At 50.3% G+C, this 23,065-nt stretch overlaps 1 protein-coding gene across 2 annotated transcripts; it reads left to right on the forward strand.

Annotated features, from left to right (window-relative positions):
• Positions 1-4,431: 4,431 nt before the first annotated feature.
• Positions 4,432-22,094, forward strand: ETS2 (ETS proto-oncogene 2, transcription factor). Of its 2 annotated transcripts, XM_026502787.4 has the most exons (10): positions 4,432-4,657; positions 8,329-8,400; positions 11,036-11,147; positions 12,278-12,397; positions 12,741-12,941; positions 14,502-14,585; positions 15,665-15,886; positions 16,601-16,864; positions 18,884-19,002; positions 19,866-22,094. In XM_026502787.4, the coding sequence occupies exons 2-10, from the start codon at positions 8,329-8,331 to the stop codon at positions 20,079-20,081; spliced, it is 1,410 nt and encodes a 469-aa protein (XP_026358572.3). In that variant the 5' UTR covers positions 4,432-4,657; the 3' UTR covers positions 20,082-22,094. The 2 variants fall into 2 exon arrangements, with proteins under 2 accessions (XP_026358572.3, XP_026358489.3); XM_026502704.4 differs by lacking the exon at positions 12,278-12,397 and having other exon boundaries at positions 4,558-4,657.
• The last annotated feature ends 971 nt before the right edge of the window (positions 22,095-23,065 follow it).

Here is a 23,065-nt window from a genome sequence, read left to right on the forward strand (position 1 = left end):
CTAAGGGGGGCAGGAGGACAGGTGGGTCCGGAAATAGCCCCAGCCCCAGCCCTGCCAAGAAATAGCCCCATGACCATGGGTAAGGAATTGATCCTCCTTGGGCCTCAGTTTCCTTATAAAAACAGGACCTGGTCTCACTTATCAGATCTCTAAAGTTTCTTCCAATTTTAAAATTCAGTGTTTCATTCTACCACCAAAGGCAAGAGAATTATGGTGAAGGGACCCATGGGCTCCTATTGATGGCGTTGGTCTTGATCTTATTCCTTATCATGAACCAAAGTCCCTCTCAGAGTGTAGAGCAAGACAGCCATCGGAGATGCTGGAAAGGATGGTGGGACCAAGCTCTCCAGGGTCCGAGGAACTGCTTCTTGTTTATCAACACACTTGGACTTCACTGTGTGCTTGGCGTCGTTCTAAGTGCGTGAGAAACACTAACTCATTTCATCCTCAGGCAGCCCTAGAAGAAATCTCAGCACCGCTATTAATCGAACTTGACAGAGAAGGAAACTGAGGCCCAGAGAGATTAAGCAATTTTCCCGGGGCCACAGTGGATGCCTAGTGAAAGACTGAGCTGGGATTTGGCCCAGGGACTCTGACCCTACAAGCTACCCTTCAGAGGTTAAGATCAGAGGCTCTACCGTGTTTTTAATGCCTTCGTACCCACAGGGAACCCAATGGACAAATGAGGCCGCCAACAGCAAAAGAAATTATAATGGGCCATCGGGAGAAGCTGCTGAGCTTTGGACAGTTCCAGGCTTGCTATTCCCAAAAATCTTCAGGAAGAAGAGAGATTCTGCTTGCTCTTACATAGTTTGGGACCACCCCGTTGGGAGGCTGGGAGGCTGGGAGGCTGCCAGACGACCCCAGATTGCCTGGGGTTCCTGGTACCTGCACCAGCCTGCAACGGGACGAGAGCGGAGGGCCGCTTGGATAGTACATATATGGTGTGCGTTCGTGGAGGTGGGGGTACGTGGGTGTTAGAGAGCTTAACTTCATCCTTTCCTTGACCCCAACATGCATCAGTGGGTTCACTGCTGCTGTCAGACACCACCCACCCGGTGACCGCAGGGTACAAGGTCAGCAAGGAAAGGCAGGTATCAGAATATGCACGAATTCAGTGATTTCTATCTCCAAGTGCATTTCCCCTCCCCCACCCCACCCCCACCTCCAGGATTTCCAAAGTCTCATGACTGTGTGTGATTTTGGCAGGACTGTGGACTCAATTGTACTTCTTCAAGGGCGGGGGCTAAACCTCATTGGTCTTTGTCTGCTCAGCAGCTGACACTATGTTTGCTGAATGAATAAATGATACACCGCAGACCAAATGACGTCTGTTTAGCTTGTAAGTGGAAGCCACCACATAATGTATGTTGACTACCATCTGGATTTCCAGGTAAATACAGATGTGTTTCTAAGGAAGCATTTTTGGTTTGGTTTTTTTTTTTTTTTTTTTTTTTTTTTTTTACAGAATGACTTGGTAAGCTAATCACTTTTAATAATTACGTCTGGATTCTAAAGAACTCTTATCTGCATTTTAGTCTCTAGGCATTTAGCATTTAAACACATATGTTCTACTGTAATACATCTTTTCTCTTCTTTGAGCTTACTCTTTCTTAAGGGAAAAGAGTTAAGACTGCTTTTAAACTCAGTTTGACATAGTGCATCCAATCATTTCACCCCGTGTGCCTTCTGACGTTTCATTTCCTTCTAACACATTCGACTTTTGATCTTGAAGCACAAGGGCCGTACTTTTATTAGGGCTTAATTTACTGTAAAGCTCGGTGTTCCCTGTGAATCAAGCCATAATAGGTGAATAATCACAGGCTTCAGCCAGCCAGGTTTTAGTCTGCTGAGTAACTAGGAAACCGACTAATAACAGGAAGGTTAAAAAATGTTAGGAACCGTGATATCGCCCCAGAGCTAGGATAAGCCATTTTATTATGTGCACATGACTGTCCAAGCGTAGAGGGGGATCAGCCATGGCGTAGAATCCAGGGCACAGAGGTGCGTGGATGGGCCCAGGGCTCTGCGGAAGGGAAAGCAAGGAGTGACAGGGGCTTGGGTTGGAGTCAAGATTTGGTGGCATGTGACCCCATTTCCTCTCCCCGGCTTCCCACACCTCTTTCAGCTCTGCCATTTATGCCTCTGTCCAGATGATTTTCAATAGGGCTTCACACATGACATCGGAAAGGGTAGGGATGATTTCTGTTTTCATGTATATGCTATTTTTTTTCCCAAGGGTTTTTCATAAAATGAAAAGGGAAGAGCTTAGGAAAAGAAACGTAATAGCTATATCATTTTGAGATTCTCTCTACCACTGTACTCACGGCTCTGATAAGTTCCTTACACATTCGGCTCTATGGAGAATGCTCACCCCAGCCTGATGACATGGGTTCTATAATCACCTTTTCTTCTGTAAAGGAGAGAACTAGCCCAAGGCTTCACAAGTCAGCGCAGAAGGTAAAATCGTAGTCAGGAACGGATTCTCTCCCATACTCCTCTTTTGACATCTTTCTGTTCAGATATGTTGGAACACTGCCCGGCCTGAGCAGAGCTCCCCCCCCCAAGCCCCCAGCCTGCCCCAGCCCCTCCAGGAGGGAAGATGGCCTCAGTGGAAGAATCAGTGGACGTCAAATGATTCAGGGAACCTCTGCACTTGGACTGAACGCCCAGGGTCATGGTAGCGGGTGCTACGGAAAGGGCAGTCCCACTTGGGGCAGCTGAACTTAACAGGCTGGCTGTAGGCATCAAGCTTCTCAGACGCTGTCAAGGGCTGAGCAAGTAGCCTCGGGGAAAAAGTCCCTCTATTAGCCGTAGCTGCCGCACAAGATGAGTCAGGATTTTCTGCTACAGTGGGGAAAAAAAAAAAAAAAAAAGTAGCATACTCTTCCCGTCTCCATGGTAACTTACTATGGATCTGCATTCCATTTATGAAACTCCTTCTTGACCTATCTATGATTTCTGATCCAGGACTGAATACAAACTAAGAAGCCATCAGAATCAAATCAGTCTCCTAGAAATATCAATACTCCCCTGCACCCGGGTTGTATCAGCTGTGTAGACTCCACTGACCCATGCAGTGGATTGCACCGGAAGACCCTCAGGTGCCTGGAAACATTACAGCGCAATAGTATCTCAGTTATCCGGGTAACGCCAGAGTTAGGGTTGCCATGGAAACAGGGAGCCTTGGTAACAGAGAAGGGAGCCGGCTCCTCTCCCTTCCCAGCACTGCAGTCCCTGAGATGCGCCAACTTCGGTGCCTTGGCCTTCCTTAAGCAGGGCTCTTTTATTTCATGCCACCTTCAGGAATCCAAATTTTTCTCCAAAATGTGGAGAAGCTGAGTAGGAAATGCACGCGTTTCTAGGCACGGACTCAAGTATTTTCTGCTAGCAATAGAAACCAGCAGTAGGGGTGATGGTGTTGACCGTGATTGCTACTCAGATAAACTTGAGTTTCAGCCGTGAATTTCCCATTCATATGTTTTATGATCCGGCAAGTGGGTGATTTACCCTAAGGTTCCGTTTCCTCACACTTTCAGTGGGGACAGCGATGCTTTGGAGAATGACGAGCATTCACCCGGAGCCGCTCAGCCTACGCTGGTTACCGTCCGGGCACCGCTCAACTCTAGGGGGCGCCCCTCACACGACGCCCAAGGCGTGGGGCTTCCCGGAGCCGGGCAGGCTCAGCGACCCAGCCAAGGGCCCACTTCGGACCTTTATCATCTCAGACGCATTTTAGAGGCTTTTCATGATAGAATCATGAGAAATTATAAGGGCGTGAGGAGATTCAGGAGTGGGGCCAGAATGAGCCCCTTATAACCCAAGCCCCTCGGCCACTGGGTGCCACCACCCCTCGGGACAAGGGGAGGAAACCTAATCCTCCCAGGAGAGACTCTCCGCCTGACCCCCCGGGGCTCACACCCGCGCGGGGCGCCGGGCCTCCAGTCCCCGACCCACAGCGGTTCCAGAACCGCGGGTGAGGGTCGAAGCCAGGTGACAGGGGGTGCGGAGCGAGGTCCGGGCCGGAAGGAGCCGGCTCCGCCCCCGCTCCCCTCCCTTCTAGTCCTCACCCCTCCCCTCTTCCCTCCCTCTCCTCCCCTCCTTCTCCTCCTCGCTCCTCCCTCCTCCCCCTCCTCTCCTCTCTCCCTCCTCTTTCCTCCCCTCCTCCACCCGTTCTCTGCTCTCTCCCTCCCCTCTCCTCCACTCCTCTCACCTCTCGCCTCCCTTCCTCCACCCCTCATTTCTCCTCCTCCCTCCTCTCCTCTTCCTCCTTCTCCTCCTCTCCTCCACCCCTCCCCTCTCTCCTCCTCCTATCTTCTCCCCTCCTCTCTTTTCCCCCTCCCCCTTGCCCCTCCTCCCCTCCCCTCTGTCGTGTTTCCTCCCTCCTCCCTCCTCCCTCCTCCCCCTGCTCTGAAGAGCGCGCCGCGAAGGGGACTGGCCGGTTACTTCCTCCGGTGGCGGCGCAGAGCGCGGTGCGGCCCCATCCTCGAGCTCCCGGAGCCGCCTGCCTGCGCCCGGCCCGCGTCCCGGCTGCCGGCCCCCCGCCCAGGTGTCCGCGCCCGCCGCCCGGACCCCGGCACCACCGCCCTCGTCCGCGTCCGACGCGCACCGCGGAGCCCGGCCTGGAGTCGCCGCCGGCCCAGCCCGAAGCGGCGCGGTAAGAGGGGGACCCGGCGCGCGCGAGCTGGCGGGCCGGGGGTCCGGGAGGGCGCCCTCCTGCGCGGCTCCTCTCCTGGGGACCCAGACCCCGGGCGGGGGACGTGGGTAGCCCCGAGGTCCGGGTCCCGAGGCGCAGCCGGGGTCGCGGCGGGTCGGCGACTGTTTCTCGGCTTCGGGCTCGCTCCGGGTGCCGGGGCGGCTCGGGGGCAGTTCGTGGGCGGGGGCCCGGGCAGGGCGCCGGTGGGCCCGGCCGTGAAGCGCCGAGCAGGCTGCGAACTTGGGCCGCGGCCGCGGGTGGCCGAGCGGCCGGGCAGGGCGCGCCCGCCTGTTTCACTTGCTTTTGTTTTTGAAAGGAAATGCGGGTCTGGTGGGGGGCTTCTTCCAGAGGGCGCCCCGGGGGTTGATTTCGCGGCGGGGTTGGCGGGGGCCGCAGTGGGGGGTGTCGGAGGGGCCCCGGCGCGCCCGGCTTTGCGGGTGACTTACCCGAGCGCGCCGGGCCCGGTAGGATCCGGGGCGCCCGGCGCCTAAAACACCTGGAGGCTGCAGCTCCCCGAAAAGGAGCCGCGTCCCGGGTCACCTGCTCGGCCACTCGGGGGCCCGGCCGGGGCCGGCGGGAGAGGGAGGCTCCGGGAGGGCGAGACCCCCAGGGGCGCCCCGGGACTTCTGGATCGGGGGTCCTCGGTGCCGCGAGGCGAGCGTGGAAGCCTGTCGGAAATGCGGGTGTGGGTGCGCAGGGCTGCCTTTATTTTCGTGTTCTTAAAGGATTTTGAATGAAAGGTTAACGTTTTTAAGTACGTGGGTTTTTTTATTTTGTTTTGGATTTTGTTTTTCTTTTCTCTCTTTTTTAAGCACAGTAGACTTTTAAAATATTGGCCTGTAGTCAGTTTCAGGGTAGCTGACACGGGTAGTGACGAGCTACTTATTTAGAAAGTAAAGAAGTGAGCAATCCCCTTTGGAGATAAAGGTAATTTATTTTAATTCATCAGTGAGAGGTTATGTTTGTCCTGGACAATGGAAGCGCCTGGGCGCTCTCTGCCTGTGCACAGCACCACCAATCAGGGAGATAAATCTTCGAGTTAAGGTTTATTAAAATTCTGAGTAATATCACAGTACAGTAAGTGTTAGCACTGTGGGCCCTGCAGGGAAATATTCACTCATTTCTGAGGTTAGTCATTCTTCTCTCTAAACAGATAACTTTAAAAAGAGCGAGCAAACCAACCTTCCAAAGTGGCATACGGGTTGGTTTTTGCTTTTGTTTTTCTAATTTACCTAAATACAAGCCTCTGCTCTGATCGCTCGCCTGAAGGATCTCTCGGTCCAGGAAGGATACTGTTGTTAGGCAAATCCTCTTTGTTTTAAAATTTTACTGTTCTCAGCTCACACATTTCTGCCAGGTTTTCTTTTTGTTGTTCAAAGGCGCCATCAGTAGGGCAACACTGCCAGGACCTAAATTTGAAATTGATTTGGGTAGAGAAACTTGACCTGTCCGCACCTTACTTAACAAGCTTTGAGGAGTAACATAAGTGAACTTCAATTTCATTAGTTTCTCCCTGAAACCAGTGGAGGGACCCTTTGATTCCACATGGTTTTTACAAAACAAATTAAAAGCTGGACAACAAAAGACTTCTCTTCTGTGGCTAGTAATTAGAGCTCTTTACGTGGGAGTGGTAGACTGCCTTTTCTCCTGGTATTTGTACCCAAAAACCAGGCGCGCTTTACCCATTGCCTTCCATACCAATTCTCTGTCCATCTCCTTGAGGCTAAAAATTGTACAGTAAAGTCAGCAAGTTGTCTGCAAACCAGACTTAGAAAAAGAGCTGGCCTAGGGGGCTCAGGAGGGATCCTCGGTAGCAGTTAAGATGTCTTTTCATGTGGGTCTCCTGTTTGAGGTTGGTTTATTTAACAACAGGTAACAGGATTTAGTTTGTGAAGCTCCGAGTTAAGGAGCACGCCCCATGGTAGAGTGGTGAGCTGGGCGGTGGTCTCATAGTATTTGTACGTGCTCTCCACTCCCTAATGATGGGGTGGCAGGAGGCCCATGCCTCATCATCCCGGTCCCCCTCCCAAGGAGCTCCGCTGGGATCGATCTGCACTGTGCCCCCTCAGTTAGCCCTGCAGTAGCTGTGTGATCCTGGGCAAGTCATCGGGGGTCTCTGGGCCTCCCTTGCCCTGGAAGATACAACATCACTGTAAAATGTTACAACATCCATCTCTCAGAAGTGTCAGTGAAGTGGGAATGTGTGGTCGCCCAGTGTGGCCTTAGCTCTTGTCAGGGGGATCCTGTCCCTGCAGGGATCTTTAGTGGTGATTAGTGATTCCTGAGTGTGCGTGGATGATGTGACCCACTAAGTGGAGATTCTGAGCCAGTGTGCCCACTTTGCATCCAGGACAACCCCTCCTCAGCTCCCCTCTCGCCCCATAGGACGATTCATTCATTGTCCGTGTTTTCCAGCCTTCACTGGCCACCATGATAATTACTCGCACTCTGAGGGTTTTAACAACCTTCCCCAGTGCCTGTTGCCTGCTCTGTGGTGTGGACTCCTCCCACGCTGCCTCTCCAGCCAGGGGTGTGTGTGTGTGTGTGTGTGTGTGTAGTGGTAGTAGTGGTAGTTAGCTATAATGTTGATCATAAAGAGAAAACAGCACAACCTCGAAGTAGTCATGGGGAAATGTCCTACTTGCCACCTCCAATAAGCCCTATCAATTGCACAATATTTTAATTACTCAGAGTTCCTGGTTATAACAGGTGGCAGCGCCCAGGGGAGATCGTGGGGAAAGACAATTAGGGGGACCCTGTAAAGCTGCCTATAGACCTTCTGTTCCAAAGCCAGGAAGCTGGGGGGTGAGTCATGCCCCGTGGGGTAAAGGTTACTTACCATCACTGATGCTAGCCCAGCTTCTATGGAAATGAGTTTTAGTTTTAGTTGCTCTGTATTTTTATATACCACTCTGGTGGCATTATCTTGGTACCTTTCTTACTGATTAATATAGAACTTACCTGGCCAGTCCTATGTTAGGGCTCCAAGTTCAGTTTTCGGTCTCCAGCAGTGTCCGATTGGGAACCTTGTCTGTCCTTCCTGGGAGTGCTTCCTCAAAGCCTCAGGAGGGGCTAGGATTTCTGAGGCTCTTTCCTGCGTGCTAACCTGGATCTGGATCTACCAGGAGTTCCCAGGTTGAGCGGACTGCCTCCCCGTCTCCCCCAGCAGACAGCAGACCGGAGGTGGCCTGTGCCTGCCCCCCCCCCACCCAGTGTTCTGCACCCTGAGTGGACCATGAACATGGCAGTGAAAAGCAGCTCACTCCACTACTGTCCTGGAAAGACGAGGTCCTCCTGGCTCAGCAACCCCAGCCAGGCTCCCTTGGGAGGCCCTGACCAGCCAGCCAGAAAGTGACTTTATCTGTGCTTCATCTCTAAGTGGAATTCAGGACAGAATCGGCATTATTATTTAATTACTTAAATGGCATACCCTTTGTGAAAAGGGCCTTCTACCTAAGAACTGGCATTCAGGTTTGAATGACCTGTCTTGCCCTAGAACTTGACAGACTCTGCCAGAATTAAGGTTGATGGAGCCAATAAAGACTTGTTAGAAATGTGCGTGATTTGTTGTCCCGTGACTCTTTCTTTATGTCTTTTCCTTTTTCTTTCTTTCTTTTTTTTTTTTTTTAAAGATGAATGACTTTGGACTCAAGAACATGGACCAGGTAGCCCCCGTGTCTAACAGTTACAGAGGGACACTCAAGGTAAGCGAGCAAGTCTTAATTTAAAACTCTTTAGGGAACATTGGAGAATTCAGTCTCTAGGAGAAAAAACAACATGCTGGGTCCTAGAAGACTGGTGCTAGCCCAGCCTTTTAATTTACGGGCTGTGTGACTCTGGAGTGTTTGCTTAATCTCTCTGGGCCTCGGTTTTCTAAGCTATAAAATAGGTCTCCTGATGCTTGTTCTACTTGTCTTCCAAGATGTGAAACCATTTAATTTGCAGATGGGGAGGCCTTTGTGGTTTATTTCTGAGACTCCTGGCAGGTGAAAAATCTTACGATTCTCAATAGGACGGAGCTGGAGAAGCTGTCTCCACTGCCATTGTGTTCACCCGTGAGTTTCTAGGGTGATGGGCTGGGTTGTTGAAGAACAGGAAAGGGAAGAGCTGCGAGGTGGAAAACCAGCCCCGCTGTGGGGGTTTCGTCCCTTCAGAAGGGGCAGTGCCCACCCTGCCGTAGAGAACAGGTGCCTGTTGGTGTAAACCAAAACACAGATGCATGATGAAGGAGCCTTTTCTGGTGCATAATAACCAAATTTCACGTCGCTTCTATCTCAGGTCCTTTTGGCAACGTTCTTGAGTAGCATGAACTGATCATTTCTCCTCTGCCTTCTCCAAATGTGACAGTGAGATTGAATTGTTTTCTTAGCACCGTGTAATAAACACGTTTCAGGGCCGCGATTTTAGATTGGCCTCTTGCAAGCATACATAGTGATGTGTCTCTGCTGTGTTATCTTTTCCTTTGTAAATCCTTAGCGGGCTATTTGTCTGGGAGAGCCCAAAGAGCCAAAAATGGGCACAGGCTCTCCTCGAGTATCATGAAGGTCATGCAACTTCAAACCGCGAGTTTTCTGGTTTGATTTGATCAGATGTTTTCAGTGTGGCGGAAACTGTACAAGAAATGCGGTATTCAGTTCACAGCCGCACCCCTGGAAAGAAAAATTCTCCTATAAGTTAAAAAGGATTTGATGATGCCCATGTGATTTCTGGGTTTGGAGAAGAAACAGTCTTTGCTGAAATTGATATGTTGAAATACTCAGTGCGAATTTGTATTGTCTTTCTGCTTCCTGATTTTAAAAAAAGAACTTCCAGTCAGGAAAGGAGAGGCATTTCTTGGTCACCCGGGGAAATGGCTAGTGGGAATTTTAAAAACTGATTGGCTACGTCACCAAAATTAGCCCTGAACTGGTTTATACATCTAGATACAGATTTCGAACTTGATTGTTTTTTCCCGTAGGGTTTTGGCAGTTGGACAGTATTGTCTTGGGCTTCGGGGGGCTGGGCTCCAACACCATTGGGACATCATTGTCTTGAGTGTTTTCGGCGGCGTTCCAACTTCTGCCTGCCTTCTTACGTAATGCGTCATGCATTGTTCTGCATTTCTAAGAAGAAAGCACACAAACCGATTTTATTTGTAAATGTGTTGCACATTTTTTTTAATTGATGACTCAACAGATGGGTCATTGTATTACACATAACATGGGCTTTCCAGTTTATGTTGGAAAAATATAACCATCTTTTACGTTGTTCCTCAGCAAGTCAGGCAGCGATGAATCAAGACTTTATCTGTTACTTATAAACGGGTCTTACACTAAAGGCTATCTCTTCTTTAATGGTAGATGAATTATCAGAGATCGACACTGTGTGTGGGGTTTTATCTTTCTCTGTGTCTCTGTCCTCTTCCTCCTTCTAAGCTGTAGATAGTTTTACTTGAAACCTTTTTTTCCTTTGGAAATCTTCCCCTTAGTTGATGGGGCAGGGGTCTTTTCAAAATCTTTACTTTTATAAAATTAATCCGTAAGGAATGTTTTCATATGTATTACTATCTTCTGAACCACTGGAATTGATGAGGGGGAAAAAAAGCCTAGTTTCAATTAAAGCGTTTCACGGTTAAACATAAAAATAAATGCTTCCACAAATAGTTTCGCTCACTGTTTGTTTTCCACGTTTCATTCAGCATCTGCCTCCGCTTTAACTGCAGTGAGTTAAAACTAAAACTGTCCTGCTGAGAGTCTGACTCAGTTTCCCTCTGATGGGGCAGAGGGGCCACGTGTTTGGACCAGCTGGTCTCTAAGCCCCACCCAGCACTGTTCTTCTAAAATTCCATTATTTTTAGGTTTGTTTGCATAGTTTATTCATTGAAATTAAGCCATTAAAAAGAAACTCCCAGTCATTCTGACTCCGTGAGGTCAATGCAATGATCCAGAGTAAAATAGAATCCTTTCCATCGCTTTGACTGTAGAAGTCTGGTCGGAGGGCGCCTGGGTAGCGCAGTCGTTAAAGCGTCTGCCTTCGGCTCAGGGCGTGATCCCGGCGTTCCGGGATCGAGTCCCACATCGGGCTCCTCCGCTGGGAGCCTGCTTCTTCCTCTCTCACTCGCCTGCTGTGTTCCCTCTCTCGCTGGCTGTCTCTCTGTCACATAAATAAATAAAATCTTTAAAAAAAAAAAAAAAAAAAAGAAGTCTGGTCGGAGCATCGACTGGTCAATTCCTTTTATGGCTTTGTAATTGCCCATTTCATCAGGGTGTATCAGTAAGATGACCCATGGACCACTTTTCAAACAGGTAATTAAGTGAGTTTAAATATTAATTTCAGGCTCATTTTCCATCTGTTTTGCAGCGCCAGCCAGCTTTTGACACATTTGATGGGTCCCTGTTTGCTGTTTTCCCCTCTCTCAATGAAGAGCAAACACTCCAAGAGGTGCCGACAGGCTTGGATTCCATTTCTCATGGTAATTTGTTACTCGGACTTGATCAGTTGTGCATAATTTCCCATAGTTCAGTGAATAAAAAGATGACTGTTGGTAAGCGACCAAGGTTGGTGTCTTGAATCTTTGGTTTGAAAAGTCAGATGGTGGCTCTGGACCTGGGAGAAGAGAGTTTTCCTTCCTTATGAGCATGAGGAGTCCTGATGTCGTCCTCTGCCAGACGCACCCCAGACTGCAGGGAAGCTCCTGAAACTCGCACTGTGATGCTCTCGTCACTGTAGCAAGCCCGGGCCCCATCTCCCAGGGGCCCCTGCAAAGCAGACCGTGGAAGTGCCCCCCAGCTTCTCATTCTGGGGTCTCATGATTAGTTAGATCATCCCCCAGCCCCGAAGTCTTGGGGCAACAAATTATACTTGCTAATATTTGCCCATCTGCATTTACTTCTGTAGTTCTTCATGTCGTTGTTTATTATTTTTTAAAGGGATAGCAGTCGGAAAATGCCTGTGCACTTACTGTGATAGGGTTATTAGTTGGAAACATTCCAGAGATGACTTTGTCATATGAAGTAGGTGCCTAGAAAATATAGCCCAGAAAATTAATTAAAATGCATAGGCTTGCGTAAGCATACCATCCCGAGCCGGTCATTCATCATTCTTGAAATTGCTGAGGGAATCCAGAGAAGATTGCTTTTCATTAAAAATTGCAGGTGTGCTGACTTTACAGGTGCTAAGAAGCCCCTTTTGCCCGCTGCTTACTTGAATGGAAGTAACGTCAAACTGTGCATTTGCAACCCTTAAAACTTTGGATCAAAACCGTGTGCTTTCTTCCATTGTCTAAAACTTTTAAAAGAGATTTAGATAGAAATTTCAACTAAGGATGATTGGTTTTTTTTTTTTTTATGAAGTTTTGCAAAATAATTTGCAAAGTAAAATAAAGCTTGAGTTTTATTTTAGATATTTTTAAGTGTAGTTATGAGATGTGTAACACTTTCTCAATTTCTGCTGCCCCCCCCAATTTTTGTTAATATTTATACTCTTTGAAGGAAGGTTTGAGATTGAAATTGTTCCTTCCTGAAAACTAAGATTTCTCCCCTAAATTCTCTATCTGGTCTTGCCAGCTTGAAGTCCTAATGTCCCCATGGGGTTCCTTTCTAGACTCTACCAACTGTGAATTGCCTCTCTTAACTCCGTGCAGCAAGGCTGTCATGAGTCAAGCCTTAAAAGCTACCTTCAGTGGCTTCAAGAAGGAGCAGCGCCGCCTTGGCATCCCCAAGAGTAAGTGCCCCGTTTTCGAGCTGTGTCTCTGAGTCTGCGTTGTACCAGCACAACAAATCTGACCGCAGTTGCTAGCGATGACTTTTTTTCCCCCAGCTTTCTTAGGGCATCTTGCAGAGTGGCAGGGATGTGGTTCACCTGAGCTGATTTTTATTTTGACCCCATTAACTGAACACTTAATCCAGCACTGTCGTTAGGGTCTTAGCATTTCCCTGGGTGTCCTGCTCCCATGGCCGGTCTCTGGAACACATCTGGACTTTGTGGGTACATCTGGAGTGACTCCGGTCTCAGCGCCTCCCTCCCTTTTCTCCCTGTGTTCCATCTTTTCTTCCCTCCCCGGCAGACCCCTGGCTGTGGACCGAGCAGCAAGTGTGCCAGTGGCTTCTCTGGGCCACCAATGAGTTCAGCCTGGTGAACGTCAATTTCCAGAGGTTCGGCATGAACGGCCAGGTGTTGTGTAACCTGGGCAAGGAGCGTTTTCTGGAGCTGGCTCCTGATTTCGTGGGCGACATTCTCTGGGAACATCTGGAGCAGATGATCAAAGGTACCCGCTGAGGAACTGCGCGCCTCCCCGTTGCGGAGAGCCACGGCAGGGAAGAGAGATGGGGGATCGGTGCTCTGTAATCGTACGGTCGGGGTTTCAAATTATGTAGAGTTTCAAACTGCCTGAAAATGCCACCGGAGTGAGTCACATCTGTGGGTTTTTTAATCCACTGAAGTCTGTGTCTGTGTGTGTGCGCGCGCATGTGTGTGTGTGTGTGCGCGCGCGCACGCGCGTGTGTGTGTGTGTGTGTGTGTGTGTGTGTGTGGCATCAAGGATAGCCACGAGGCAGTAACCTTAGTCACTACCTTGTTGACGGTGATCTGATGGCATGCGTCAGGGGAGTACGTGTTGCCTCAGGTACGGAGGCCAGCAAGACGTCCCGTGTTTTGTGGCTCACCTTAAAGAAGAAAGTCAGCCTCGATGAAGGGGAGCCTTTATTCACAAACCCCGTGAATTTTACAGTGAATTTTCCTAAGACCAAATGAAATCCAACAACAAGAATTTCTTCTGGTTTTATGTATTTAAACGAATGCAGACGTAATTGATACATATTTATACACTGACACATTATGCGGAGACTGGCCATTGAACAAAAGAACTCTCATCATATAGAAAGTCTTGGTTTAGGCCTTAAAAGAGTGTTGACAGCAGTGTTAAAAATACTTCCAGTTAAAAAGGCAAAAAAAATTAAAATGAGGGATTAGGTTAAAACTCTAAGCAAATTAGTTCTTTGGTAGAGTTCAGAGCCGTAGTCCTTGTTCACTTGGTTTTAAAACTGAGTTTCAGCACCGCTTACAGATTCAGAATCTTTAAAAGACCTTAGGATTCAGACACCCTCTCTCTTCAGCTGTGGCTTCGGAGGGCCAAGGAAACTTAATGTTGGAGACTCCCAAACTCTCCCTGAATTTGGGCAGTTCTGATTGGACGAGTTTCTGGTGACTCTGTTCACCGGCAGGTTGGGCCTGTTTTCCCATCACTCAGGATATAAGTCTGAGGGTCTGGATTTGTGGGTGCGTGTGACTCAGTGTGTCTGTAGGAAGTAAGCACACACACAGAATGCTAGCCTTTTCCTTTCCATTTCCACCACGACCGCCGTCAGGTTCCCACAGCACTGCTGGCCTCTCTGTGCCGTGCTCACCTCACCCTGAAGAAACATGGGGTTCGAAGCCACCAACCTAGCTTCAAGAGGGCGGGGGCTGGGTCTGCTCTACTAACCCACTGTATTCCCCGCCCCTGGGACACGTGGCACTTCATAAATATTTAACTGTCTGTTGACGGCGCGGATTAATTAAATTCACAGTCTGGTATTTACAGTTGTGCAGTAGAACGTGTCACTTGGCCGGTGGTAGCATTCATTCTGGAAAACTTACTCTGGTTATTAGAAAACGCGTGGTTGCCATCTCTAGTTTTTGAAAAAGACCAAATGACACCAAATACCGTCAGCTTAAGTGTGAGGCGTAAATGCATTTAGTTACAGCAGTAATTTAGAAATAAACGTTTTTTGTTGCATAGTTTTAACCTTGATCTGTAATCCTGTGTCGCCCGTTGTCTGTTTTCCAGAAAACCAAGAAAAGACAGAAGATCAGTATGAAGAAAATTCACACCTCAACTCGGTCCCTCATTGGATTAATAGCAATTCACTAGGTCAGTCCAATCAATTCTGCCCTGAAGACCTTGGTGTTAACTTTTTCTATTAAATTGGGACTCCCACCCCCCTCCCAAAAGATAAATAAAATAAAAGTAAATTTGCGGAAGGTCCGAAGGCCAGCCTCGGCCTATGCTGCCCCATTGGTGACCACACGTGGCCGCGGAGCTACTGAGCACTTGAAATGTGGCTGGTCCACACTGAGACGTGTGGTAAGAATACAACGCGTGCCGGCTCTGAAACGCTTTATGGAACAAAGAATGTAGAATGCCTCCTTACTAATTTTTAAGATACTGATTCCATGTTAAAATGATAATTGGTAATGTTGGGTCAGGTAAAATATTAAAATTAATTTCACCCGTTTCTTTTTAATTTGCTCCTGCGGCTACTTGAAAACGTAACATTGCCTGCGTGGCTGGCGTTACCTCTGCGTTGGCCAGGGCCACCTACGGCAGTGCAGAGAGCACGGGCGGAATGAAGCGAGCTGATTGGCTGCGTTCAGAGCTAGCATAATAAATAAGGGGTGCCAGGCACAGGAGGCATGTAGAAAGCAATTCTAAATTTGCTCTGATCTTTGGAGTTTAAAGGAGTGGCATGGGATCTGGGTCTTCCCTTCTGGTCAGTGACACTGATGAGTATAGGTTATGGGGGGTCCCCTCGCCAGCAGAGGGAGGGGATGTTCCCTTACAAGTGACATACTGGGTAGCAAATCATTCGATCTCTCTGAGCCTTACTGCCCTCGGAAGCTGAAAGAGGCGGTGACCTCTGCCACCCCCAGAGTCACGTGGAAGCGTTTGATGAGGTAGAGCCGTAGAAATGCCAACGAGGTGTCGTGTCTTGGCCCAGACACAGCAAGCGTTTGGGAAAGGGTTAATTGACTGAGAGCATGAGTGGCTTGAGAAGAGGAGCTGGTGGAAAAGCCACCTGCCGAAGCCCACTTTCCACCGAGGTTTCGGGCGGGGGAGGGGTAGAGTACGCAGAACTGGTTGCATTTGATTCGGGTCGAGGGCACAGAGGGGCTCTGATGACCCCCGTCACACCCGCCTCATAGCTCTGCCATCCGATTGCTCTGTCCCAGGCTTTGGTGTGGAGCAAGCAGCGTACGGCGTGCAGACCCAGAATTACCCCAAAGGCAGCCTCCTGGACGTGTGTCCATCCTCGTCAGCGCCCAGCGTGCTGGGCTCCGAGCAGGAGTTTCAGATGCTCCCCAAGTCTCGACTCAGCACCGTCAGCGTCAACTACTGCGCGGTCAGCCAGGACTTCCCGAGCGGCAACTTGAACCTGCTCGCGGGCAGTTCTGGTAAGTCAGCTCCCAGGAGCCACGGTCAGACAGCCACGGGAGCTTCTTAAACGGTGCAGCCTGTGCTCGGCCGTGGGAGGAGGTCAGAGGTCTCCTCTGCTTCCTGAGTGGCTGTCCAACACAATTGCAGGTGACGGATTTGCTCGGTCCGCAGGGACTCCCTGCTGTGTTTCAGGCTCCGGGTTGGGCACCACGGGTATAGAGTAAATGAGCCAGGGCCCCTGTTCTCCCAGCTGGATTCCTCTACCCGGTGGGATATTTGGGGAGAAGATGCAGGCACATGACATTCCTGCAGTCAGTAGCGTCCCCACACCAAGAGGAAACCGCTATCTTGACTTTTGTCCTCATAGATTAGTTTTTCCTGTCCTTGAGCTTCATAGAAACGGAATCCTAGCGTTGGTTTTCTTTGGTGTCGGTGGTGTGCTCCTCGTGATGTCTGAGACCCAGCCGTGCTGTTGGATGGGACAGACAGTTCACCGCTGTGTAATACTCCGTCCGGCCAGGGCGCACCTGACCCGCCCGTGCCGCTGCGGCTGGGGGGGTGTGGTTGTCTAGGGTGTTGTCGTAAGGGATGAGTGCCTGGCGAGAAGTCTGGGAGTGGTGGGGTGTTGCAGCCCCCAGCCCAGCCTGCGGGACCCCCTGCCCCCCCTCGGCAGCCCCGGACAGTTCACTGTCCTGGAGGACTCAGCGTTTGCGCCCGGCTGTCTTTGCCAGGGAAGCCCCGGGACCGTGACTCCCCCGAGAACGGCGCGGACAGCTTCGAGAGCTCGGACTCCCTGCTGCAGTCCTGGAACAGCCAGTCGTCGCTGCTGGATGTGCAGCGAGTGCCGTCCTTCGAGAGCTTCGAGGATGACTGCAGCCAGTCCCTGTGCCTCAATAAGCCGACCATGTCCTTCAAGGACTACATCCAGGAGAGGAGCGACCCGGTGGAGCAGGGCAAACCGGTTATACCCGCGGCGGTGCTGGCCGGCTTCACGGGTAAGTGTGTCACACGCCGTCCCCTCCCTGGGGCCCGGCTTCAGCGCCCTGTTCCTCCAGGGTGTTTCTGGTCCGAGCACATTGTAGCTACAGCCCACACTTGGTGTGTGGCTGTCATCCTGAATCAGACAGGCTGTCCCCCTGAATTCTAAAAAGGCCAGGCTTGCACGAACTGTCATGCTCAGTGGCATGGATGGGAATTCACGGACCGCCCCCTCACCTGGGAGGTGCTCGGCCAGCCCGGAGAGCAGCAGGCGCGGGGGGCACGGGCCCGTGGAGGCTTCAGCTCTGACTCACCCACTCCAGGAATCCCAGAGAGTGTAAACTGGCCCAGGGACGGACAGCAGAGCCAGCCTCAAACAACACAGGGACTGTTTACCTTTGCTTGCTTCTAAAATCCATCTTATTTTTAAGATTTGGGCAAGAGCTATTTTAGGCAAGGGACAAATATTAAAGCTGTTTTTAGAACCAAATATTTCCAGGACTTTAGCAAAAACACCCAAGATTTTTTTTTTCATTGCTTCATGGGTCCTTAAATGTGTTTTTTTCATATTTTGACCATATGGAGCCACTGGATTAAAAAAATCCTTTCTTAAAATAGTCAATAGGTTGAAATAAGACTACAGAGCATCGATTTTTTTCTTTTCTGTCATCCCAAACCTTCACAGGAATGGGCTTGATAAGAAAATAAATAACCATGGTGCTGCTGTCTTTCGTTTTTTAAAAATGTTTTTTATTTATTTATTTATTTATTTATTTATTTAGAGAGGAAGAGGAGCACGTGAGCATATGCAGGTGGGAGGCAGGGTGCAGAGGGAAAGGGGGAGAGAGAATCCAAGGTGATCTCTCCGCTGAGCGTGGATCACGACACCGGGCTCGATCTCGCGACCCTGAGATCATGACCCGAGCTAAAAGCAGGACTTAGACGCTCAACCAGCCGAGCCACGCAGGCGCCCCTTGGTGTTTTTCATTTTAATATTAGTTACCATGTGTTGACTGTCAGGTCTGTGTGGTTAACTAGGCTTATATATGGTTGGTTATCCTTGGGACAGCCCAGTGGGGGTGGAAGCAGTGACCTGTTCGGCAGATGGGACAGTTGGCTCGGTGTAGACAGCTCTCCGTGGTCACATGGGTAACCTGGTTGTGTCTGGTTCCAGAACTCCTGTCCTTGTTCGTAGCTTTATTGCTGATGGCCACTGGGTCTCGAGGAACAGCGCTTGGATGGGTGTGTGATCTCGGGCGGGGCACCTGGCCTCTGAGCTGTTCCTCATCTTTACAGTAGTTCTTCACAAGATGGTGGTTCTAAATATTAATCCAGAAAAGGTCTGTGAAAAGCAAAGCATACCTCACCAGAGGCAGTGAGGCCATGGCGACAACCCCAAATGCCCAAGTGGCTGTTGAATAAACCGTCTTGGATTAAGCAATTTACCCACCGCCATTGGCAGGAAAGCCTCAATATGGGATTCCATGAGACATGCCTCATTCTGTGGTGAAATGCCCTTTCTGCCACCCCCATTCCTGTCCTGCTGGGTGGTTCTAGAAATGAACCCTGAAACTTATTACATAAGGAACAATTAAACAGGGTGAGGAATTTTTTTTTTTTAAGATTTTATTTTAAAGTAATCTCTACACCCAGTGTGGGGCTCGAACTCATAACCCTGAAATCAGGAGTCACCTGCTCTACCCACTGAGTCCGCCGGGCACCCCCAAGATGAAGAATTTTAATGTCGAGTGTTAGTGGCGCCGAATTTTCTTCCAGAAGGACCCAACTCAGCAACCAAGGGCGAAGTGCCCCGTTTTTCAGGAGGGGGAGGTGGGATGAAGACCCCAGATTGGGCGTCTAGCCTCTTGCCGTTAAAGCGGTCAGTCCTGTCACCAACCTTGGAGTGGTACCTTCACGATGGCACCCTGCCCGGAGTCGGGGCTCCCGTTCCTCAGTCTGCCTGTTTCAGTAGAAAGGACAAAGGCTTTGCCGTACTTCAAAGCTATAAAAACGTGCGACTTGCCCCTTTCCCCCAGGAAGCGGACCTATTCAGCTGTGGCAGTTTCTCCTGGAATTGCTGTCGGACAAATCCTGCCAGCCGTTCATCAGCTGGACCGGGGACGGCTGGGAGTTCAAGCTCGCGGACCCCGACGAGGTACAGCCAGAGCTTGGGAAGTCAGTCTCTGGGCTTTGGACCCCAATTTCATCACTCTGGGCTCATAAACTCAATTCTCGGGGCACAGGGAAGGGTTGAGCGCTGCAGAGTTCTGGTGCTCTGTGGGTGTGCGCGCGGGCACGGGGCAGGCTTCTGCGACTTGCTCTCTCCTCCGATAAGAAGGCACAAGCGCTGAACTGAGGGTCTGTCCTGACCATCTGAAAATGCCATGGGAAACTTGCGTGCCTTTTTCCACTGGTGGGGAGTGAGTCTCCCGCAGCCTGGATTGGTCCCCTGGCCGCCGCTGCAGCTCTGCAGTGCTCAGCTCGGGCACTCAGAAACCCTGGAGGGGAGGGCCGAGGGCAGGTCCGAGACCAGCCCCTCCAGGAAGGGGTTGGAGAAGCCCACGATCTCAGGCTGCCTTAGAGGGCAGGCGGTCGCCGCCCGACGCCCCGGGGAAGCAGAAGCCTTGAGGAATGCAGAATGTCACGTGGCCCAGAACCGCACCCAGCAGCTGTTGACTGTAGGGCTTGGAATAAGAAGCCGGGAGGTGGGGGGACACAGCCTTTCCCTTGTGTCAGGCCAGCGTGCTCGGGAACTCTTGGCTGCAGCAGACGGCGCTGTGGGTGGGGGGCCCTCACGCTCCCACCTGCACCTGCCTCCATCCTTAGAGATGCCGGCAAGGGACCCGGTGCCCGGTGCCGGTGCTGAGACAGCCTGCAGCCCGGGGCCCTTCTGTAGTGGTCAAGTTCTCCCAGGGGAAGCGGGCGGGAGACTCCTCGCCGGGGGCAAGGCTTTCACTTTTCCTTAATTGCACGTGAAGGAGGTTGCAGATTTGAACACTTCCCCCTGTCCGCTTTCAGGTGGCCCGCCGGTGGGGAAAGAGGAAAAACAAGCCCAAGATGAACTACGAGAAGCTGAGCCGGGGCTTGCGCTATTACTACGACAAGAACATCATCCACAAGACGTCGGGGAAGCGTTATGTGTACCGCTTCGTGTGCGACCTGCAGAACTTGCTGGGGTTCACCCCCGAGGAACTGCACGCCATCCTGGGCGTGCAGCCCGACACGGAGGACTGAGGCCCGCGAGGGACTGCGAGTGCGTGCGGCCACCCGACCCACTGCTCCAAGGACCCTGAAAGGCGGGATTGAACGCGTCCAGGAGGGTCCCCAAGAAGCAGTGGCCTTATTTCACCAGAAACCGCGGCTTTTCACCCAAAGCAGCGTGGTTTCTCGCTTCTAAAGCCTGCTGACCGGAACACGCTATTTATGATGCTCTTACATTAGAATGGCCGAGAAAGAAGCGCTGGGAAGCCGTCCTGGCTCCGAGCAGGCCGCGTGACAGGAACGTTCAGGCCGTTGGGTATTCTCCAAGGAGCGAGCATGTCTTGGGCACACACTTTTTTTTTTTATTTTTTTTTTTATTTTCTTTTGCCTTTGGCAGCCAGGAATCACAAAGGCAGAAGTGGTCTCTTCGGTTCAGCGAAGCGGAGGGTGCAGGGAGACAGTCGTGCCATTTCAGAAGTTAGTGTGTATATATGATTGTAATCTTAATAATTGTTGTCAGAATCCTCTCAGAGTCCTATTTAACGAGAACTGTATATTGTAATTTAAGATAATTCTGTAAGTGTATTTGAAATAAGAACGCAGACGTGCGGCGTTCTGCGAACACGGAGTCCGCCAGGGCGGACGAAGACGTTGTAAAGTGTGTATTATTTACATTTAATATGCCTACAGGTAGACGTCGAAGAGGGTCAGTCCCTGTTTCTGTTTTGTTTTGCCTGGATGATTATTTGGCAAGGACTTTGTACATTTGGGAATTTTTATAAAACACTTAATGTTATTATCCGGAGGCATATCCAGCCTCTGCTTTCTCCTGAATTGTAACGTAAAAGGTATAAAGCAGTATTTTTCTTGACAAATGGCATATGTTTTCCATTTCTGTGCATGCCTTTAAATCCGTTTATACACAAGACTTATTTTATTTTTTAGTTCGACTGTTTCCCCAACAACTAACCTCCCCGACCAGCCATTTCCTTCCCGTGCTCCACCTCCACGCCCCAAATTATTCTGTATGATTAAAATAAGAATGCTATTTTTGGAAATATGTGGCTCCTTTTCAGAGAGCAGGAGGGATTTATGTAGCAGCTACTTTTACTGCAGAAATAATCCACTGGAAAAAATGTAATTTGTAAGAAAGCTTTATTTTTGTCTGCGCGCCGCGTGAAGTGAAACATGTCATATACTGAGCTGAAGCCCGGGGCAGGTGGGGGCGGGGACGGGAGGGGGATCTTCATGAAGCCTCCTGGTCGTGAACAAGACAAGACTTCACTCTCCCCTGTCGAGTCGTGGGCTCTCTGGACACGCTGCTGCTCCTTTCTGCTCAGCGCCCAAGCTCTGTGTTCTTGTTTTCGCGGAGCAGAATGCCCAGAGGCAAAGAGAGGACACGCGAGTTGGGAAAGAGAATCCATGGGAGGATTCGATGTGAAAAAACGTTTTGCTCACCATGGAGACTCTCGTGCTTGGTTCAGAGGAGCACCTGGATGGTCGTGCATTCGGGGCGCTTGGCAACGATCAAGCCAATGTGGTTTCAGGGCTGCACGGGCTTCCCTCGCCATGCGGGGGGCACTCGGAGCAGTGGCCGATGTCTCCTAGAGAAGAGTCCGTCCGTGTCATGAGGCTGTGGAACTGGGCGGCGGGGCCAGCTGGGCAGAGCAGCGCCAGAGCTGGGGGACTCAGTCCCTGTATCTACAGGAGACCATTTCCAGTGTCTCAGCACATGTTTTTCTCAAGCAGGACATGTTTATCACTCAGACATCTGTTTGTAACATCCGCAGACATGTGACTGGGAACATCTTGCTGCCAAAGGGAATCTGAGCCGTCGGCTCATTTTATACGGGGTTGAACCACATGAGATTGCCAATATTTGACTTTTTTATCTACAAAGTTGGCAGCTTCATGTGATTCAGCCTAATAGTGACAGAAACTAAAGCCCATGATAAACCTTTGGTGTGGTAATGAACAGACTTAAGGATAAAGATTTTGTAATCTGGCCTTTTCTTTCTCAAATAATAAAGTATTTTGTTTATATAACCGCCTCCTCGTAAGGGTCATCCTTTCGTCCCATGCCAACAGGGGGGAGGGGAGGCGGAGTGAGGATTGTGAACCCCAATCCGTTGTCCCCCGGCAGCTTTCAGTCTACCGAGAGTCACGTCTCCATTGAACTGGTTTTCCACATGGGGTCACCCAGGAAATCGTGACCAAGCTGTAACCCAGCTGTGAGCTCTTCCTGAAGGAACCCCCAAAAAGTGTTCCCTTAAACCAAAAAACTCTTTTAAGGGATTCGAATAGAAAGATGCAGGCGTCTTGTTTTTGCCAGGGGATTGGCAGAGCTAAGAGAAGAGATGGTAGGATGCTTCTGTGAGGAACCCCATTAGGGTCTGAGGTTCAGGGGCTTTCCTCCAGGACACCTGGCATGGCTGAGCTGACTTACTGGAGGTGAGGGGGACGGTCCTGGGACGGGGGTTCTCAAACACACTTCAAAGTGAGGTTGTCAACAAACAGGTGGGTCATATCAGAGGTGTGCTGGAGCCCCCTCCCCACGGGCTGGTGAGAACAGGTCCCTTCCCAACTTCGCATCAGTGACGTATTGGTATCTTGAATGTGATCGCGATGAGAGTATTTACACCATGAAAATCAGCAGACACTACAAATCAGGGCTCCTCTCAAGCCCCCTTAGGGAGCTGGTTCTTAAACATTTACCAGAACACCACTGGTCATCAGTGTTCACTGTATGAGAAATTAGAACATTTTTTTTTTAAGATTTTATTTATTAGAGAGACAGCCAGCGAGAGAGGGAACACAAGCAGGGGGAGTGGGAGAGGAAGAAGCAGGCTCCCAACGGAGGAGCCTGATGTGGGGCTCGATCCCATAACGCCGGGATCACGCCCTGAGCCGAAGGCAGATGCCCAACAACTGAGCCACCCAGGTGCCCCAGAACATATTTTAAAATACAATTTCTCTTTATAATAACTTCCATGCTTTTATGGAAAATAACTTTTCCC

Source organism: Ursus arctos, unplaced genomic scaffold, assembly GCF_023065955.2.
Source record: "Ursus arctos isolate Adak ecotype North America unplaced genomic scaffold, UrsArc2.0 scaffold_4, whole genome shotgun sequence".
Taxonomy (NCBI): domain Eukaryota; kingdom Metazoa; phylum Chordata; class Mammalia; order Carnivora; family Ursidae; genus Ursus; species Ursus arctos.

What these genes read in the sequence shown, in the direction of transcription:
- ETS2 (XM_026502787.4), top strand. Translation starts at nt 8,329, where the DNA reads ATGAATGACTTTGGACTCAAGAACATGGACCAGGTAGCCCCCGTGTCT. An exon ending in GTTACAGAGGGACACTCAAG is followed by an intron (nt 8,401 to 11,035) that starts GTAAGCGAGCAA and finishes TCTGTTTTGCAG; the next exon opens with CGCCAGCCAGCTTTTGACAC. An exon ending in CCGCCTTGGCATCCCCAAGA is followed by an intron (nt 12,398 to 12,740) that starts GTAAGTGCCCCG and finishes CCTCCCCGGCAG; the next exon opens with ACCCCTGGCTGTGGACCGAG.